The sequence below is a fragment of the Arachis duranensis genome, chromosome 2, assembly GCF_000817695.3.
Source record: "Arachis duranensis cultivar V14167 chromosome 2, aradu.V14167.gnm2.J7QH, whole genome shotgun sequence".
NCBI classification, from domain to species: Eukaryota; Viridiplantae; Streptophyta; class Magnoliopsida; order Fabales; family Fabaceae; genus Arachis; species Arachis duranensis.
In genome coordinates, this window is record NC_029773.3 from 90053384 (window position 1) to 90071477 (window position 18094).

At 31.2% G+C, this 18094-nt stretch overlaps 2 protein-coding genes across 2 annotated transcripts; one reads left to right on the forward strand and one right to left on the reverse strand.

Moving 5' to 3' along the window:
• Positions 1 to 1803: 1803 nt before the first annotated feature.
• LOC107475935 (ABC transporter C family member 4) lies at positions 1804 to 9899 on the forward strand. The gene is made up of 12 exons (XM_016095618.3): positions 1804 to 2011; positions 2220 to 4444; positions 4547 to 4867; positions 5038 to 5124; positions 5300 to 5929; positions 6074 to 6238; positions 6686 to 6980; positions 7618 to 7832; positions 8249 to 8554; positions 8966 to 9029; positions 9144 to 9383; positions 9487 to 9899. The coding sequence occupies exons 2-12, from the start codon at positions 2330 to 2332 to the stop codon at positions 9585 to 9587; spliced, it is 4539 nt and encodes a 1512-aa protein (XP_015951104.1). The 5' UTR covers positions 1804 to 2011; positions 2220 to 2329; the 3' UTR covers positions 9588 to 9899.
• Positions 9900 to 10327: 428 nt separating this feature from the next.
• LOC107476119 (probable E3 ubiquitin-protein ligase BAH1-like 1) lies at positions 10328 to 13403 on the reverse strand. Its single transcript, XM_016095865.3, has 6 exons — positions 13217 to 13403; positions 11864 to 12105; positions 11442 to 11684; positions 10878 to 11015; positions 10568 to 10626; positions 10328 to 10459 (listed from the first exon to the last, which is right to left on the reverse strand). The coding sequence occupies exons 1-6, from the start codon at positions 13401 to 13403 to the stop codon at positions 10354 to 10356; spliced, it is 975 nt and encodes a 324-aa protein (XP_015951351.1). The 3' UTR covers positions 10328 to 10353.
• Between the last annotated feature and the right edge of the window lie 4691 nt (positions 13404 to 18094).

Sequence of the window (18094 nt, forward strand, 5' to 3'; positions counted from 1 at the left end):
AGAAGTAGTTCATTTATATTGGGTGTAAATTTTTCACTTACACTGTTTAATAATTTCTTATGTATAATGAATTTTATTAATATAATTATTATATTACATGTCATATTATCATGATAATTAAATTTATTAAATTTTTGTAAAATTCGAACATTAGTACATACTTAAAAATAAAATATTATGATGATACATCAAATTAATCTTAAATTTTATGAAAATTTCTTAAACGAATTTATTTAGTAAAATGTTAAAATTTAACGATTAAATAAAATTCATTACACATAACAAATTATTCAATAAAATTAAGTTCCTTACTTATATTATTGAAACAAAAGTTTAAGCAACAATTTTAGTTCATCAAGACTAGGGGTGGCAAACGGGCCTAAACCCGCCGGGCTGGCCCGCGTAACCCGCCAAAAAAGGCGGGCTGGGCTGGAAAATCGGGACCGCCAAATAGCAAAAGCCCGCCTAACCCACACCGCTTAAACCGCGGGTTTTGGCGGGCTTTGGCGGGGCGCCGCTTAAACCGCGGGTTTTGGCGGGCTTTGGCGGGGCGGGGCGGGCTTCCCCGCCGGGCTAAGTTTTTTTTAGTGAGGGGTTATTTTTGCAATTTTTTTCCTAAAAGCTAACTTCTCCCAACCTAACTTACAAGAGTATGAAGATAAAAATTGAGTGTTTTGAATTATGTTTATGTTATTTTTGAGACAATATTTATAATTATGTTTTGGATTATGTTTATTTTGCTTTGGAGAGAATATTTATACTTATATTTTGAATGAAAATTTGGTTTATAATTATATTTATTAGATATTTATAATTACAAAGACTTTAATGTTTGTGAATATAAAAAATATAATTTTTTATGCCATTAGAAATTATAAATTTATTAATATAGTTGTGAAATTATATATATTACTTAGTAGTTAATAGTAAAAAAAAAAAAGAGAGGAGCTTTGGTGGGCTTAGCCCGCCAGCCCGCCAACCCACAGTTANNNTCCTTCAGAATAAATCTCCAATAATTTATATCTCGATCATGTTAGTTTTTATATAATCAAAATCTAAGCACAAAATATGGTCTAATCTTATAATTCAAATTTAATAAATTTTTAGGAGGCCTCTTAAATATTTACTTTCTGTGTGAATTTTTATTTATCAATCTCTTTAATTCTTATTCTTAATATTAATGATTAAATAAGTCAAATTATAGTTTGTAGATCTTTACCATTTTAAGATGCATATTTAGCATTTAACACTTAACCAATTTGGTTTGAGAATATTTCAATGCCAAAATAGAATCATTCTCTTTCAAAATAAAAAATGGTAAAATAAAAAAATTAATCACTTTTAAATCAAAATTATAAGATTTATATATGATAAAAATAATAAATTTACAATAATTAAATTTTATTTTAGTACTTTACAAATTTTATTACTTTAGAACATTTTTTTTGCCAAAATAAAATTATATTTTATGATTTTGTAAAAAAGTTTATTTAATATTTTCATATTTTAAATAAATAAAAAATAATTTTTTTAAATATTTTTAAAATATTAATATTTCAATAATTTTAACTGTTAATTTTAATTTATATATATTATATATTTTTTATAATTAAAATCAACAAATAAAACTATTGAAATATCAATATTTCATAGGCATCGAAATTCTTCCTACAAGATATAGAAAGAATTTGTGGTAGACTTTGCCGCCTTGTTCTTTGTGAAAGAAAACATCAAATCAAACCAAACCAAAATACTTTTCCTTTTAATTATTTTAAAATTCAACATTATTTTAAACACAAAGAAAGTTTAAACTTTAAAAGTGTTTTAAACAAGTAACGCTTCTGACAGAGGAAAACAAGGGAAACAGACACACTCAAGTTGTGTCAAGAGCACGGTTATCTTGTTGCTCAGGACCACCTTGTTTTTCTTGTTCTGGCTTCAATCTTTGGAGCTTTAGCTTTTCTGGGTTGTGATCATGTAATAGAAACTCTCTAGTTTTAGTATTCAAAAGGTAAACTTGTTTATGCATGCTAGCATGTCAGACAAAAGAAAACAGTGAATAAAAGCACTTGTTTTGATCATTTTCTGCTTTTGGTTCCTTGTAATGTTGTCTTTTCTTTCATATTCATCTCAAAAAGTATCCATTTGTAGCAATTCAGTAATTTTTGTTTATTTTTTTTTGTAACCATGTTCATCAACTGTTTGATGATTTTTTGCAGAGAAGAAAAAGAAGAGGGAGGTTTGTGAAGTTTTGAGTTATATATTAACAATTAACAAACTCAATTTCATTGCAATAGAGCTGCAAAAGGAAAAAAATATAGAAAAAAACATGTCCTCTGCTTGGATCACTTCACTTTCATGTTCTTCAGCATCATCATCACTCTCAAGTCCACCTCAATGGTTAAGATTTGTGTTCCTTTCACCATGTCCTCAGAGAGCTTTGTTTTCTGCTGTTGATGTTCTTCTCTTGTTCACCTTCTCTGTGTTTGCCATAATAAAGCTTTACCAAAGGTTCTTTTCAAATGGCAACAACAACAACAGCAGCAGCATCACTTCCAACGGCCACAATAACCACCATAACAATGAGCTCAACAAGCCCCTTATCAGAAACAACAGGAGTTTCACCAAAATAACAACCTTATGGTTCAAGCTAACTCTCATTGCCACATCTGTTTTGGCTGCACTTTTCATTGTTGCTTCCATCTTGGTGTTCAGCAGTTCTATAATTCAGGCTCCATGGAAGGTACTTGATGGAGTGTTTTGGTTGGTTCAGGCAATAACACAAATTGTGCTTGCAATCTTGATCATCCATGAGAAGAGATTTGAAGCTGTTAATCATCCTGTGTCACTTAGAATCTATTGGATTGCAAGTTTCATTGTTGTTTCTTTGTTTACAGCTTCCGGGGTTATACGTTTCTCCACTTTAGATGTTGACACTTTCATGGTGGATGACATAGTTTCTTTCATTTCCCTCCCTATATCACTTTTTCTTCTCTGTGTTGGGATCAAAGGGTCAACTGGGATTAAGTCCAGTGAAGACTCACAAGTTCCTATTAATGATGAAACCAAAGTATCTGAGACCATATCGAATGTCACTGGTTTCGCTTCGGCTTCTATTGTATCCAAGGCCTTTTGGATTTGGATCAACCCTTTATTGAATAAAGGGTATAAGTCACCACTTAAGATTGATGAAATTCCATCACTTTCTCCTCAGCATAGAGCTGAGAGGATGTCAGTAATATTCGAATCGAAATGGCCTAAATCGCATGAGAGATCGAAGCATCCAGTTCGGACTGCATTGCTCCGTTGTTTCTGGAAAGAGATACTATTCACTGCTTTCCTTGCTGTTGTGAGACTATGTGTCATGTTTGTAGGGCCAGTTCTCATACAAAGCTTTGTTGATTACACATCCGGGAAAGGAAGCTCTATATATGAAGGCTACTACCTTGTTTTGATTCTCCTCTGTTCGAAATTCGTGGAAGTTTTAACCACTCACCATTTCAATTTCAACTCTCAGAAGCTTGGAATGCTTATAAGATGCACCCTCATCACTTCTCTTTACAAAAAGGGACTGAGGCTAACTTGCTCAGCAAGGCAAGACCATGGTGTTGGTCCAATTGTGAATTACATGGCTGTCGACACTCAGCAACTCTCTGATATGATGCTTCAGCTGCACGCCGTGTGGATGATGCCATTCCAAGTTGGCATAGGCTTGTTCTTGCTCTACAACTGTTTAGGTGCTTCAGTGGTCACTGCCCTGCTTGGACTTCTTCTTGTTCTGATTTTCATTGTGATAACCACTAGAAACAACAAGCAATACCAGTTTAAGGCCATGATGAATCGTGATTCGCGTATGAAGGCTGTCAATGAGATGCTTAATTACATGCGTGTGATCAAGTTCCAGGCCTGGGAAGAACATTTCAATGATAGGATCTTGAAATTCCGTGGCTCGGAGTTCGGGTGGCTTTCAAAGTTCTTATACTCAATTTGTGGCAACATCATTGTGTTGTGGAGCACTCCTTTAGTTATATCAACACTCACATTTGGCACAGCTATTCTTCTTGGAGTTCCACTCGATGCAGGCACGGTTTTCACCACTACAACTGTGTTTAAGATCCTGCAGGAGCCTCTAAGGACCTTTCCACAATCCATGATTTCACTTTCACAGGCAATGGTGTCACTTGGAAGGTTGGATAGGTACATGTCTAGTAGGGAATTGGCAGAAGATTCGGTCGAAAGAGACGAAGGGTGCAGCGGAAACATTGCTGTGGTGGTTAGAGATGGAACATTTAGCTGGGATGATGATGCCAAAGAACAAGACTTGAAGAACATCAATTTGGAGATCAACAAGGGAGAACTCACAGCTATTGTTGGGACTGTAGGGTCTGGAAAATCTTCTCTCCTTGCATCAATTCTTGGTGAGATGCACAGAGTTTCTGGAAAGGTATATATCTAAGTCTTTGGTTCAGCAATGAGAAGTTGAGAACTATACCAAAAAAGGTTTTGTTCCATGATGTTCATTTCTGACTGTATATTTTGGAAACAGGTTAAAGTTTGTGGAAGTGTTGCATATGTTGCACAAACAGCTTGGATTCAAAATGGTACCATTGAAGAAAACATTCTCTTTGGTTTACCAATGGACAGACAGAAGTACAATGAAGTCATCAAGGTTTGTTGCTTGGAGAAAGACTTGGAAATGATGGACCATGGGGATCAAACAGAAATCGGAGAGCGTGGCATCAACCTGAGTGGTGGCCAGAAGCAGCGCATACAACTCGCCAGGGCCGTGTATCAAGACTCTGATATTTATCTTCTTGATGATGTCTTCAGTGCTGTTGATGCACATACTGGCTCTGAAATATTTAAGGTAGTTGTTCTTATCATAAATTATTCACTGGAGACAGCTAATTTTGTGAATTATTTTGTTAAGAACTGATTTTTCAGAAAGAAAAGAGAAAGAATCAGTTTGTTTAGTTACAAATTTAAATGTGTTAAGATCAATTCATAATGGAGTGTTTTGGTTTCCCTTTTATGCAGGAATGTGTGAGAGGAGTTCTAAAAGGCAAGACCATAATTCTTGTAACTCATCAAGTGGACTTCTTACACAATGTAGATCTTATAATGGTAAGTATCTTTAGAAATTTGGCACACTAAAAATTCAACATATTTTGATACAATTTATGTCATGAATGTACTAAATTTCGAAAGTGACTGTAATTTTGAACCGGAGGGAGTACTGCTCATTCAGTATTTTATGTAACTTAGTGATTCTAATACACATATTTGCTTTGAATAAAAGGTGATGAGGGATGGTACCATAGTCCAATCAGGAAAGTACAATGATCTACTTGATTCTGGACTAGATTTTGGCGCTTTGGTAGCTGCACATGAGACCTCCATGGAGCTAGTCGAACAAGGCGCTGCCAATCCTGGCGAAAGTTCGAACAAACCATTGAAATCTCCAAAGGGTGTTTCCAATCACAGAGAGGCCAATGGTGAAAGCAATTCTCATGATGCACCAAATTCTAAGAAGGAAGGTTCTAAACTCATCAAAGAAGAGGAGAGGGAAACTGGGAAAGTGAGCTTACATATCTATAAACTCTACTGCACTGAGGCTTTTGGTTGGTGGGGAATTATTGGAGTAATTTTTCTCTCTGTGGTGTGGCAAGCATCTATGATGGCAAGTGATTATTGGCTGGCTTATGAAACCTCGGCTGAGCGTGCTGAATTCTTTGATGCCTCTAATTTCATCTCTGTTTATGGAATTATTGTAGCAGTTTCAATTGTTCTGATAGTGCTAAGGTCCTACTCTGTCACAATCTTGGGGCTAAGGACAGCACAGATTTTCTTCTCACAAATTCTTCATAGCATCTTGCATGCTCCCATGTCTTTCTTCGACACTACTCCATCCGGAAGAATTCTTAGTAGAGTAAGAATCTGAAGGCTCAAATATACTATGTTAAACGTTAAACCAAATAAATGTTCTATACTGATATACATTTCTACATTTCTGTCATGTTTCCAGTGCATACTTCTAATGAGTTTTATTTATTTATTTTTTAACCTTGTACAGGCATCCACTGATCAGACCAATGTTGATATCTTTATCCCCTTGTTCCTCCAATTTGTTGTGGCAATGTACATTACAGTGATCAGCATCTTTATCATCACATGTCAAAATTCTTGGCCAACAGTCTTCTTGCTACTCCCTCTTCTTTGGCTGAACATCTGGTATCGGGTACGAATATAAATATGATTATTTTACCAAATGTGTTTCTGGTATAATTCTGATATATTTATATTTGAGATATTTAAAGCATGAGCATGACTCAGAACCAATTGCATTTTGTTTCTTATTTTGACAATGCAATGTCCAAAACCAAAGCAGCTGGAAAAGATGAATGATTGTGCTTACTCACTTTCTTGACACACAAAATCCATTGCACCTTTAGAATTTTATTTGTTCACAACTAAATATATCTCATGTAAACCATTGGCCTTATTTGATCAGTGTCAGTGTGTCACCCTTTTAAGATTCAACAATTCTTTAAGATGCTAGCACTTAGTGCTTGTAATGGATGGAACAATTTTAGCAGTATTTTTTTGTTCTGTTTCACTTAAATGGTTAGAGCTTCATCTAACACTAAGAATTCTTGTGTTTCTTTCTTCTTGCTGGATCTTTCAGGGTTATTTCCTATCTACATCTCGCGAATTAACTCGCCTTGATTCGATTACAAAGGCACCAGTGATTCATCATTTCTCTGAAAGCATATCTGGGGTCATGACGATTCGAGCATTCGAAAAACAGAAAGAGTTTTGTGACGAAAATGTTAACAGGGTGAATGCTAATCTGAGAATGGATTTCCATAACTTTAGCTCCAATGCATGGTTAGGCTTCCGGTTAGAGTTGCTTGGAAGCTTAGTTTTTTGCATATCTGCTATGTTCATGATCATGTTACCAAGCAGTGTCATAAAGCCAGGTAAATTAAACTGACTATACTTTTTAAAAGTACTTGTACAATTTTCACCTTCTCATGATTCCACAAATCTCACAATAAGCATATGCAAACTTGATACATTCTATGTTTCTATCTTGCTGTCCTTTTAGTTGTATTGGTACAAAGAAGTGGGAAGGAAATTAGCAATAGTCAATAATTATTTTTAAGTGGATTTGGTTTAGTTGGGAATGGGACAAGGTTTGGTAATATTCCTTTCCCTTGGTTTAAAATAATGTCCTCCACATAAATAAAAATTACCAAGTGAAAAAATTAGTAAGAAACAGTAAAAGGGTTCCACTTTGTTGCACAAAGCACAAGAAATGGGGACACTCCCCTTGTTTGAAGCATACAAATTTCACACTTTTGTCTTCCTCACCTTTTTTGTTCCACTATCTTTGTATTTGTGTCTCAGATAATTTGCAAACATTACATATATACACATTCAAGAATGTACCAAGAAGTGATATATACAAAATACAAGTAGCTCCTGAAAATTATAATACTTATGTTTCAGTAAAAAAATTTCTTGAATAATAAACTGACTAAGATACTTATGTTTCAGTGAAAAAATTTCTTGAGATAATTAATAAACTGACTAAGGTTGTTACACTTGGCGCAGAAAATGTTGGTTTGTCTCTTTCATATGGATTGTCCTTGAACTCGGTGTTGTTTTGGGCAATATACATGAGCTGTTTCATAGAGAACAAAATGGTATCTGTTGAGAGGATAAAGCAGTTCACAAACATTCCTTCAGAAGCAACATGGAACATTAAGGATCGGTTGCCTCCTTCGAATTGGCCTGGTCAAGGAAATGTTGATATCAAAGACTTGCAGGTAATCTAGAACCCTCTGATGAAATCATATGTTTACATTCTAGTTATTGGATTGAGTAATGCAACTAATGTTACATTTTCTGATAAAGAGGGTAAAGTTTGGTTTTGTGATATTTGTATGAAAGTCAAATTTGTTGTAGCCTAATTCCTTAAAGCTTTTTAACTTTGTGACTAATTCTTTCATAAAAACGTATCGTATTCAATACTTGTATTTGTATTTGTGCAAATACATAGGACTATACAGACAAAATAGTTAATTTACCTAATTAGATCTCGGTGTAAAAGAGTGTTACAATGAGAGAGCATAGAAATTTAACTCATAGCTGCTTAGAAAACAAATTAATGACTATTTGTCTATGTAACAATTGATGATAATAATAATCTTATGATTAATAACTTGAAATTTTGTACAAACAGGTGAGATATAGACCAAACACTCCTTTGGTTCTTAAAGGCATAACTTTAAGCATTAGTGGAGGAGAAAAGATTGGTGTGGTTGGTAGAACTGGGAGTGGAAAATCAACTTTGATTCAAGTGTTCTTTAGGCTGGTGGAACCTACAGGAGGGAAAATAATCATTGATGGCATTGACATATCAGTATTAGGGCTTCATGATCTTAGATCAAGGTTTGGTATCATCCCTCAGGAGCCTGTTCTTTTTGAAGGCACAGTCAGAAGTAACATTGATCCAACTGGACAATACACAGATGAAGAGATTTGGAAGGTAGATATTCATTTTTCCATGCTACCTTTGTAGGGCCTATAGAATTATTTTGTGTTGAAATTCAAATATCATAATTCATAAACCATATTTCTAAGAGTTTAAGATTAGAAAAGAGAAAATGTCTAACCTCTTCACTAAATATTAACATGGGAGCTAAAATATTCACTAAAAATTTGAAAGTGACAAATTTGTCCCTCATTGAACAAGTTGGTGTTTTGCAGAACAAGTTTATCTCTCGTCATTCAAAAGAAGTGAACATATTAGTCCTGTACATGTACGAAAAGACTAATTTGTCACTCTTTTTGAATGGCGAGGAATCAGTTTGTCCCTCGTTTTTTTTGTTAGGGATGAGATTAGAGGTTTATGCTTTACACCAATAATGTCTAATAACATTTTTTTTTCTTGCTATAGAGTTTGGACCGTTGTCAACTAAAAGAAGCAGTGGCTTCTAAGCCTGAGAAGCTTGAATCTTTAGGTAACACAAGAATGTCATTCATTATTTTCCTTTATGTTGCTTGAATATCACTTCCATTCCATTTTCTTCTTAACAAACATTGGCAATGTGTTTTTTTTTTTTTCTAAATTATAGTGGTTGATAATGGAGATAACTGGAGTGTTGGACAGAGGCAGTTGCTTTGTTTAGGGAGGGTGATGCTTAAGCAAAGCAGGCTTCTGTTCATGGATGAAGCAACAGCATCTGTTGATTCTCAAACAGATGCTGTTATCCAGAAGATCATCAGAGAGGATTTCGCGGCGCGCACCATAATCAGCATTGCACATAGAATACCAACTGTCATGGACTGTGATAGAGTCCTAGTTGTAGATGCAGGTATGTATGAATATGACATTCACTTGCTATTTCTATCATTTTTTTCTCAATGTAGTGAAATTTGTGAGCTGAGTTTTGTGCATTTTTTTTCCCACCTTAACAGGGCTTGCTAAAGAATTTGACACACCCGCCAATTTGATTCAGAGGCCATCACTCTTTGGAGCATTAGTTCAAGAATATGCCAACCGTTCTAGTGGACTATAACAAATCCTTTAAATGCATCTCTTCAATATAGATATAAAGAGAGGTGAATGGAAGGGCAAGAATGAGATCAATTAAGATTTTTCTGCTTCATTCATCCTTGTGAAGCATTATTTTAGAGAATTGAAGCAGGAAGAATGCTTGTAAATTGGTATTCTAATTCAATTGCATTTGGCCTAAGTAGTGCCAGTATAGTATGCCAAATGCAGCTATGATAGGTCCTAATTTTTGGTGCTACAATAATAATGTTGTAATGAATAATGAATTGATCCTTTGTATTTTGTTTAATTATGTAACATTAGAAAGCTTTGAATACATCTTTCTAGCTAAGCATTTTTATTACAACATTAAATCTTGATTATTGCCTTCTTGAGTGTTAGTTGAGGCACTCTCATAATTAAATCCAAAAAGGCATTTAGAGAATTACTTTGATTATCAATTATCTAATGGAAAATTATGAAAGTTTTGGTACACAATTTTTTGTTCTTAAAATGTCATTTATCATATATATCCATAAAATAATTTTTTTATAGGAACTAATTCGTCGTATATTTCCTTTAATTTATATGTATGTACACTTTGCCCCGTTAAAAATAAAGTGGTTACTCTCATAAAAACATCTTTATGTAAAGATAATATTGTGAATCTTAGAATCGATTAGTCGAACATATTCAGTTAAACATGTCAAACTATTTAATAATTCACAATATCTTCTTTTTACGAAGATAAAAACAAAATAAATCACAATCCAAATAGTATCAAATTCAGATTAGATTCCCATGACTGTCCTACAGACAGATTCCCAGTGCTCCTTGGCCTGCCTAACCCTTTCTACCCTCTCCATTCTAAGTCTTTCCTCCCAATATTCCTTGCATCTGTGAAAAAAAATATATGTTGAAATTATTAGGTTAAGATACATGCAAATTTTACATCTTATCAATCTCAAAAACTACAAATTATCAAATACTTAAATGGTATCATACCTTTGGCCTAACAAAATATTTAGTTCTTCCAAGTGCACAGCACCTTCATGAACTCCTTTCTACAATCATCAAAACAAAAAATCACAAAAGTTACCGGCGTGAACATATTTCGTTTCTAAAATTTAAATTCAAAACTTCTGATCAAGAAACTAAAAAGTGAAAATTCACATGCAGATGTTTTCATATAAAATTAACGATTGAGAATCATTAGATGGCAATATAATTAAATATGTCAAATTATATAAAAAATTTTAACTATTAACTTCACATGAAAACAATTATACGTGAGATTTCATCAACTAAAAAATACCTCGCGGCATAGAGGACACTTTTCTTTAGGATCTGCTGCCTTAAGTCCATCAACAATGGTTACTGATGCAGCTGAGCAAGCACATGTGTAACAGAAAACATGGCCACAAGTCAACGCCACAGGATCAAACACTGTATCCTGTATAATGGAATATAATTAATACTCACATACATTAATTTTTCAATATACCTTTTACCAATGCGACAATTATTTTTTAATGCAAGAAGTATACAATACAAAAAAATGATATTTATACACTAAAATCAACCACTATATATTTATGTCATTTATCATTTAATTCACTTTCAATAGTATTTTATACTAATGGTTAATTTTAATAACAGCTAGTATATAATAATATTATTGGATTATCAAAAATGCTACGTGCCGTATGCATACCAAAAATGAACTATTAATCCGTCACCATAATTTAACTTGTTTTTATATGTATTTTGTATTTCAATATATTTTACATTAGTGGCTGATTTTGGTATACAACTAACATAAGATATGTTGCATTATTTGCGAAAAATGATGAATTCATAGGCAAGTGAAGTATCTTACCAAGCATATAGAACAAGTCAAGTCAATATCAACTTTGTAGGGTTTAAAGATTTCACAAGTGAGTGATGGTTTTCCATCCTTAAAAGTGAGGCAGCATCCATCAAACAAAGAAGATGTAGGGTCTTTAGTGTTAGTGTTGATGTATAAGGCCATAACCTCAATAAGCCATGGACTCTGAAGAATTTCCTTGTGCATAGCCTGCACTTGTGACTTGAATAATTGCCCTTGCTTTGAATCATGTATCTGCACTCATATATAGTAGTACCCAAATAATTAAATGATATAAGGAACACTAATAATTTCATGCTTTAATTATTTAGAAATCCTTTGGTAGTTTAGTATATTTCAACTATATATAAGAAGCTAATTAAAATGTTATGTAAATGATGATCATAGAAATGGAAATGTAAAGACAAACTAACCTTATCATATTTCTTTAGTATTTTTCGGATAGCGACAGCATTGATGAGTGCATAAGTGACAAGATCTTTGCCTTGTTGAATGATAGTATTATGATTGGATCTTGTCAAGCAAAGAAGGTACTTCTTGAAGCCAGAATTTGAAGAGAGGTGTAACTCTAGCAAATGTTGTGCACGCTTGTTGAAGCACCCTACTACTTCTGATACTTCATTCAGCAGAGAAGGGAAGAAAGTTCCATCACAAACTGAAAATTATTCATTCATTATGCTATGTTAGCATATACAAATGTAATTGGAGTAGTTTAAGTAGCTATTCAATAAATTTTTTTTAAATAAATTGACAAATAAATTCTTAAAAATTTATAATTTGTATAAATTAGTTTTTGACAAAAAAATATATTAATGAAGTCTTTTACAATAATATACGTAGATAAATTACGTTTACATTAACATCTTTTATATTGATAATAAGAATTAATCTAGAGGTAATATATCCACATCTGTTATCATGGAGAATTTTATTAATATTTTTTTCAGAAACTAATTGATTTGAAATGTAAATTTTAGAGGCTTATTTATTACCTTTTTTTTCTCCTTTAAATGGCTATCTAAGTAGGTACAAATAAAGAAAAAAAATATTTTAAAAAAATACGACAGAAAATGACAAATAATTCTTGCATAGATATATATAACTAAGACTTGCATATCATATATATATCTCCATCTAAGAATCAATAAATGTCACCCTATGAGTAAAATTCTTTTGAGTTTTGACACTATTTCCTTTTCTTTCTTTTGTTTTTTGTGCGTGCTTTTTTTCTTCTTTTTTGGACAATGTTGAAGTCAAGATTTTATTTATGAGGAAATTGAGGGCTAATAAATTACCAAACATCAAACCACTTGAACCAACCAAACGTTGAATTTTAATAGAATAAAAGAGTTGTCCTAAACAAAAATTTAAATAAAAATATAAAGTTTATCTTGAAAACTAGAAGTTTAGAACATGTACCTTTATTAAATGTTCTACATCTTGTTAATAGTTATTACAAAAACTCAATCTATAATTAATTAAAGGTTCTACATACATGAACCAAACCCTTTGATTTTCAATTGATTCCTTAACAACTGAACTTGCTCCCTTCCCTTCGTTTCAAACAAATTGTATTGTAGGGAATTTAAAAATTCATTGATCTCACTTTATTTGGTATTAAAAAGGGACAAATATTATGAAATTTCAAACTCTTTGCTAAAAAACCAAAGGAGTAATTAACAAAAAATATATATATATAAACCTTACAATATGAAAAAGAAAAGTAAATTGAATGAAGAGAAAAACATTATGAAGATCATTATCACCTGGGCATTGAATAGGGCAACTTTTGGTGGCATTATTATTATTATTATTATGGTTCATCATGATAGGAGAATAACAACCTCCACTTCTACATTTCTTCATAATCTTTTTGTGATTTTTGAATTCAAGTCCAGGTAGCTTCTCCTCTTGCCCTTGCATGTACTTTTGGTAGGTTTTGCAGAACTTCATCTCTTAATTAATAAAAACTTTCTAACAAGCTTCAATAATATTTGAGATTATTAACAAACAATCAAACCCTATCTAACATAATAATAATTTTTTTTAAAAAAAAAAGGAAGAAAAACATAAAATTAAGGTTTTTCAACAAGGTTTCAATCTGAGGTTTTACATACATATGCTATATAAAACCCCTCTCCTCACAAAAAACAAAACCAAAAACAAAAAAGGAAGAAAAAAAAAAGTTTTATAGTATGGTAAAGTTATGAACCTTGTTATTAGTTACCAAAATCAACAGAAATTCAATGGTAGTTATTAGGTATACCCTATTTGATTATTAATTAGTTATCCATATTTAATATGTTATTATTTTTTAATTATTAATTAGTTATCCATATCTAATATCACGATGAAAAAGTCAAACTAATGCAATCTAAATTCTCAATTAGAAAAAGTCTAATATAGTTCTTGATCTAATTATATAGATGTAACCCTCCTAAAAACAATAAAACATGATTCTAATATAGTAATAGTGAAGTTGCTTGCGGATAATTATTAGTATTATTTTAGAAAAAAAAAAAAAGGTAGTTTGATCATTGATCAAAGCATTATATCAGCCATCCGATTGAGACAGTAAAAGGACATTCAAATTCCATACGAGGCTTATATCTATCTATACTTACTAAATAATAATAATAATAATAATAATAATACCCGTATTATTTTCTAATTAAGTTTCGTCTGTCTTATCCCTAAAAGTAAAAGATATATATAACTGGATTTATTTTAGTTAACAAAAATTTGTTTGAGTATATATAATTAAGATAAACTTCAAGAAAAATTTGTATGTAATTTAATTTGTTCATTATTTTTATAGGATATTTTCTTTTTGTTATATTTTTATTGTATATATAAATAATTATGCAATGATCAGTACAAAATATTAAAAAATTGACCCTAAAATTAATTAATTAATGAGTCAAATGATGCTTATCAATTAAAAAACTAAACAATGCTTAAGTAATAAATGAACTATATTACTTATATACAAAAAACAATCAATTACTAATTCAACTACTCGTAATCTATTTAAATTAGTTGAGTGATTAATATATAATTTATTTGTCCATTTTTTTTTACATGCACATAATATTTTTAGTAATAAGTATATAATAATTTTTTATGCTGATAGAGATAAATAATAATTAATATGCTTTTAACATGTCACAGTTAATTATTTATTTATATTTTTAGTAATAAGTATATAAATTTTTTTATGCATCTATTATGTATATGTGTCCTTAGATTAGCTTCAAAAAAAAGCTATGGATATGTTATACACTATACCTTTGGCGCAATAAGAGCCAACAGAAAAGCTTTCGCCATTGCCCATTGGTTTACCTAATAATGTTCCCATATATTCAGCCAACTAGCCAATTCAATCATCAAGAGCAATAATTGTTCATAAATTAGTTCCAAGAACTTAAACCAATTTTGTCATTGTTTTATTTATTTTTGTTGGATTTTAATTCTCTTTGATTTATTTTTCTTTTATATTTATTTTTAGTCTTATCTATAAAATCAATAATAAAAAATTATACTTTATTTTCTAAAATAAAATTTAAAATTTAAAAAATCTAAATTCATTTTTGTTACTTAAAGATTCCACTTTAATGAGACACGATAATATAACAAAAATCCGCGTGCCCAATAAAACATACAGGATAAAGATGCATGAGACTGTTTGTGATGATTTTTATCTTTATCTTCTTTTACTTTTTGCATATTATTAAGCAATAATTAAAGCTTCATATATTATTGATTTATTCATTATATTATTCAGCCATGATTCTTGTGCAACGTAACCAACGTATAAATAAGAAAAAGAACTTCCATTTTTTTTCTTTTCAACAGCTAATTTTGGCGTAATATAAACCTTTTCTTCATATATATTTTCAACTAATAATCATATTAAATTTATACTGTTTAAAATAATTATAATAAATAATAAACTTTTTAACGACAAGATGCATAATTGGATGATTTTATAAACAGATTTATATCGAAATTATTATTAATTAATTTTATTTTTTCAATAAAAATTATAACACCCAATCTTACGTTTAAATCGTAAAGAAGAAGTAGTAAAGTATTATGACCTCTAAAAAAAATTATAGATACATAAATATAATTAAAAGAAATCATATTTAAGAATAACCTTAAAGAATTAGCTAAAAAAAATAAAAACAATAAACAAAAATCGAATTACATTCGTATGGAAAATAATATATTACTAACTCATATACATTTAACTTTATATATATTATTGCTATAATTATATTATTATTATCATTATTATTGCTAGTATTATTATTATTAATCATAAAGTACGGAAATAAAAAGCGGTTTCGATTATGCATTAAGTTACATATATATTATTTACTATCATTATGTATTACGTTGCATTTATATATCGTAAGGCATATATACAATAAAGAAGCGAAGGTGGCTTACTAATTAATCATATATATATGATTAGCGTATACAAGAGGAAAAAAGAAAGAAAACAGCGAGAGAAAAGAGCGTGACCGAGAGAGAACGTAAACTCCTTCGAATTTTTTATTTTAATTTTTTGTGATTCGTAACTCTAATAAAAAATTTAAGTCGATAAAAATATTTGTATTATTTTCTTCTACACGTTGGTATTACTTTTGATTGGTGGAAGTTGACGGTAATATAACTCCTTTATCTCTTGAGTTCGGTCAACGGAAATTTTAAAAGGCACAGATAATTCTGGACGTTTTCTTCTTCGATAGCTTGGGCAAAAAGTTTTTTCGGAGCTTTGAATATTTTGATTCCGTACGAAGGTATGGTTTTGGTTTTTCGTAGTTAACGTTTAATGTCACGTGAAAACTTAGGTTAGAAGACCTTAAGATAGGAATGAACTGAATGTATAATTGATAGATTGTGTATATGGAATAAAATATGTGGTTTAGCTGTTGTTAATAATTTGCTGTTAAAGTTGGTTGGTTTTGGAAAAAATTTAATATTGGTATTTGTTTGATTTTGAAATAATTTGTTACTAGAAATGATTTGAATGATTGAGAGGTGTTTGGAACCCTTGATGTATGGCAAAAATTCGAGTTTTAGAGGAGATACTGTCAAAATTTCTATAAACATTGGAGTTTTGATTTGAAGTATTATTTTAAAAAGGAAAGAGATTATTATATGGCTTGTGTATTTGAGACTATTTGTTGACTTTCTGTCGCAAGATGTGACCGGGCACTTTAACTCCCCGAATTCCCCCATGGGCATATATATATATATATATGAATATTGAATATTATATTTGAGTTTGGAGTTTGACTCATGGAATACTATGTTATTGAGCTTGGAGTTTGACTCCATGAAATACTATATTATTGAGTTTAGGGATGCGCACACAGAGGGACTGTCCAATGGTTAACTACCAGGATATGTCGGGTTGGCTGTATAACCAATAGATGAGACTCATCAGCCATAGGACATGCATACATCATATACATTTGTTTGCTTTGTTTGAGTGTGCATTGTTTTAGTATGCTTAACTGTTTAATTCTGCTTATCTGCTACTTGTTCTACTCGTTATAAATGCTTCTCTGTTTGTATTTTCCTTGCTTGAATTGTATGTGTATATTTTCTAAGAAATCCCTCTTGACGGAGGTGTGAGGGGAGGGGGGTTGTTCCACCGGAGTTTCGGAGAATTGGAGGGATCAGAAAGTGAAGTGTTAAGTTAAAGTTAGATTTAGAACTTTAATACCTTAGATAACTTACCTAATTTTTAGTTTAGTTTATTTTCTTTAAGTTTGATTCTGAGTGTCGAAGTTCTAGAATTGCCTCTGCCTCTCCCGAGACCTTTTATATTAACTATGCGGGCACCTTTACTATACTGAGAATCTCTGGTTCTCATTCCATACTATGTTGTTGTTTTTCAGATGCAGGTCGAAAGGCGTCTTGTTAGGCGTCTAGGCTTCTGAAGCGAAGTGGTTACTGGACTATCTTGTTGTATAGTGATGTATATATATGTACTTAGCTTTCTCTACGCATAACTTATTCTTTTTGATCCTCTTAGAGGTTTTTGGAGAGACATGATTTTGTTTATATACATTGGGCTTAGTAAGCAAGGTAACTCGTTTCTTGAGCTGTTGCGCTTTTATTTCACGATTTTTATTTCCTCTATTCTTCAAGGTTCCTAGTATATTATAATCTTTCTACTATTATATATACACATTTTATTTTAGAGGTTGTAATACCACACCACCTTTATTTTACGACTTAAGCCTAAGGTTCAAAATAATAGGGTGTTACAAAAATAATTTTTTATACAACAAAAAAAACTAATAATTTGTATACTCATAAAAAGAACACTTTTACTTATTATATGATATTTAACATATATACATATTTTTCAGTAATAATAAAATAAACTCTTTTAGATAAAGTTATATATCAATTATTTTATCACATGAAATGAAAATACATAATTGTCCACATACAATTCATAACAACTCAGAAATGATAATACCTGCCCGGTATGTACCCTTACATTTCCCTTTAAAGACGAAATAATTTTGCTCAGTCGTTTTCAGGCGTACCCTTTTATTCCAATAATATAAAAAAGATAAAGTAATACTAAATTATTTTTAAGAAGATAAGCACCGCTT

Excerpts from the sequence above, each read along its gene's own strand:
- LOC107475935 (XM_016095618.3), top strand. The coding sequence starts at position 2,330 with ATGTCCTCTGCTTGGATCACTTCACTTTCATGTTCTTCAGCATCATCA. Across the intron at positions 4,445-4,546 it reads TGCACAGAGTTTCTGGAAAG|GTTAAAGTTTGTGGAAGTGT; the intron begins GTATATATCTAA and ends TTTTGGAAACAG. Across the intron at positions 9,030-9,143 it reads TGAGAAGCTTGAATCTTTAG|TGGTTGATAATGGAGATAAC; the intron begins GTAACACAAGAA and ends TCTAAATTATAG.
- LOC107476119 (XM_016095865.3), bottom strand. The coding sequence starts at position 13,403 with ATGAAGTTCTGCAAAACCTACCAAAAGTACATGCAAGGGCAAGAGGAG. Across the intron at positions 10,627-10,877 it reads AGTGTCCTCTATGCCGCGAG|AAAGGAGTTCATGAAGGTGC; the intron begins GTATTTTTTAGT and ends TGATGATTGTAG. Across the intron at positions 10,460-10,567 it reads AATATTTTGTTAGGCCAAAG|ATGCAAGGAATATTGGGAGG; the intron begins GTATGATACCAT and ends TTTTTTTCACAG.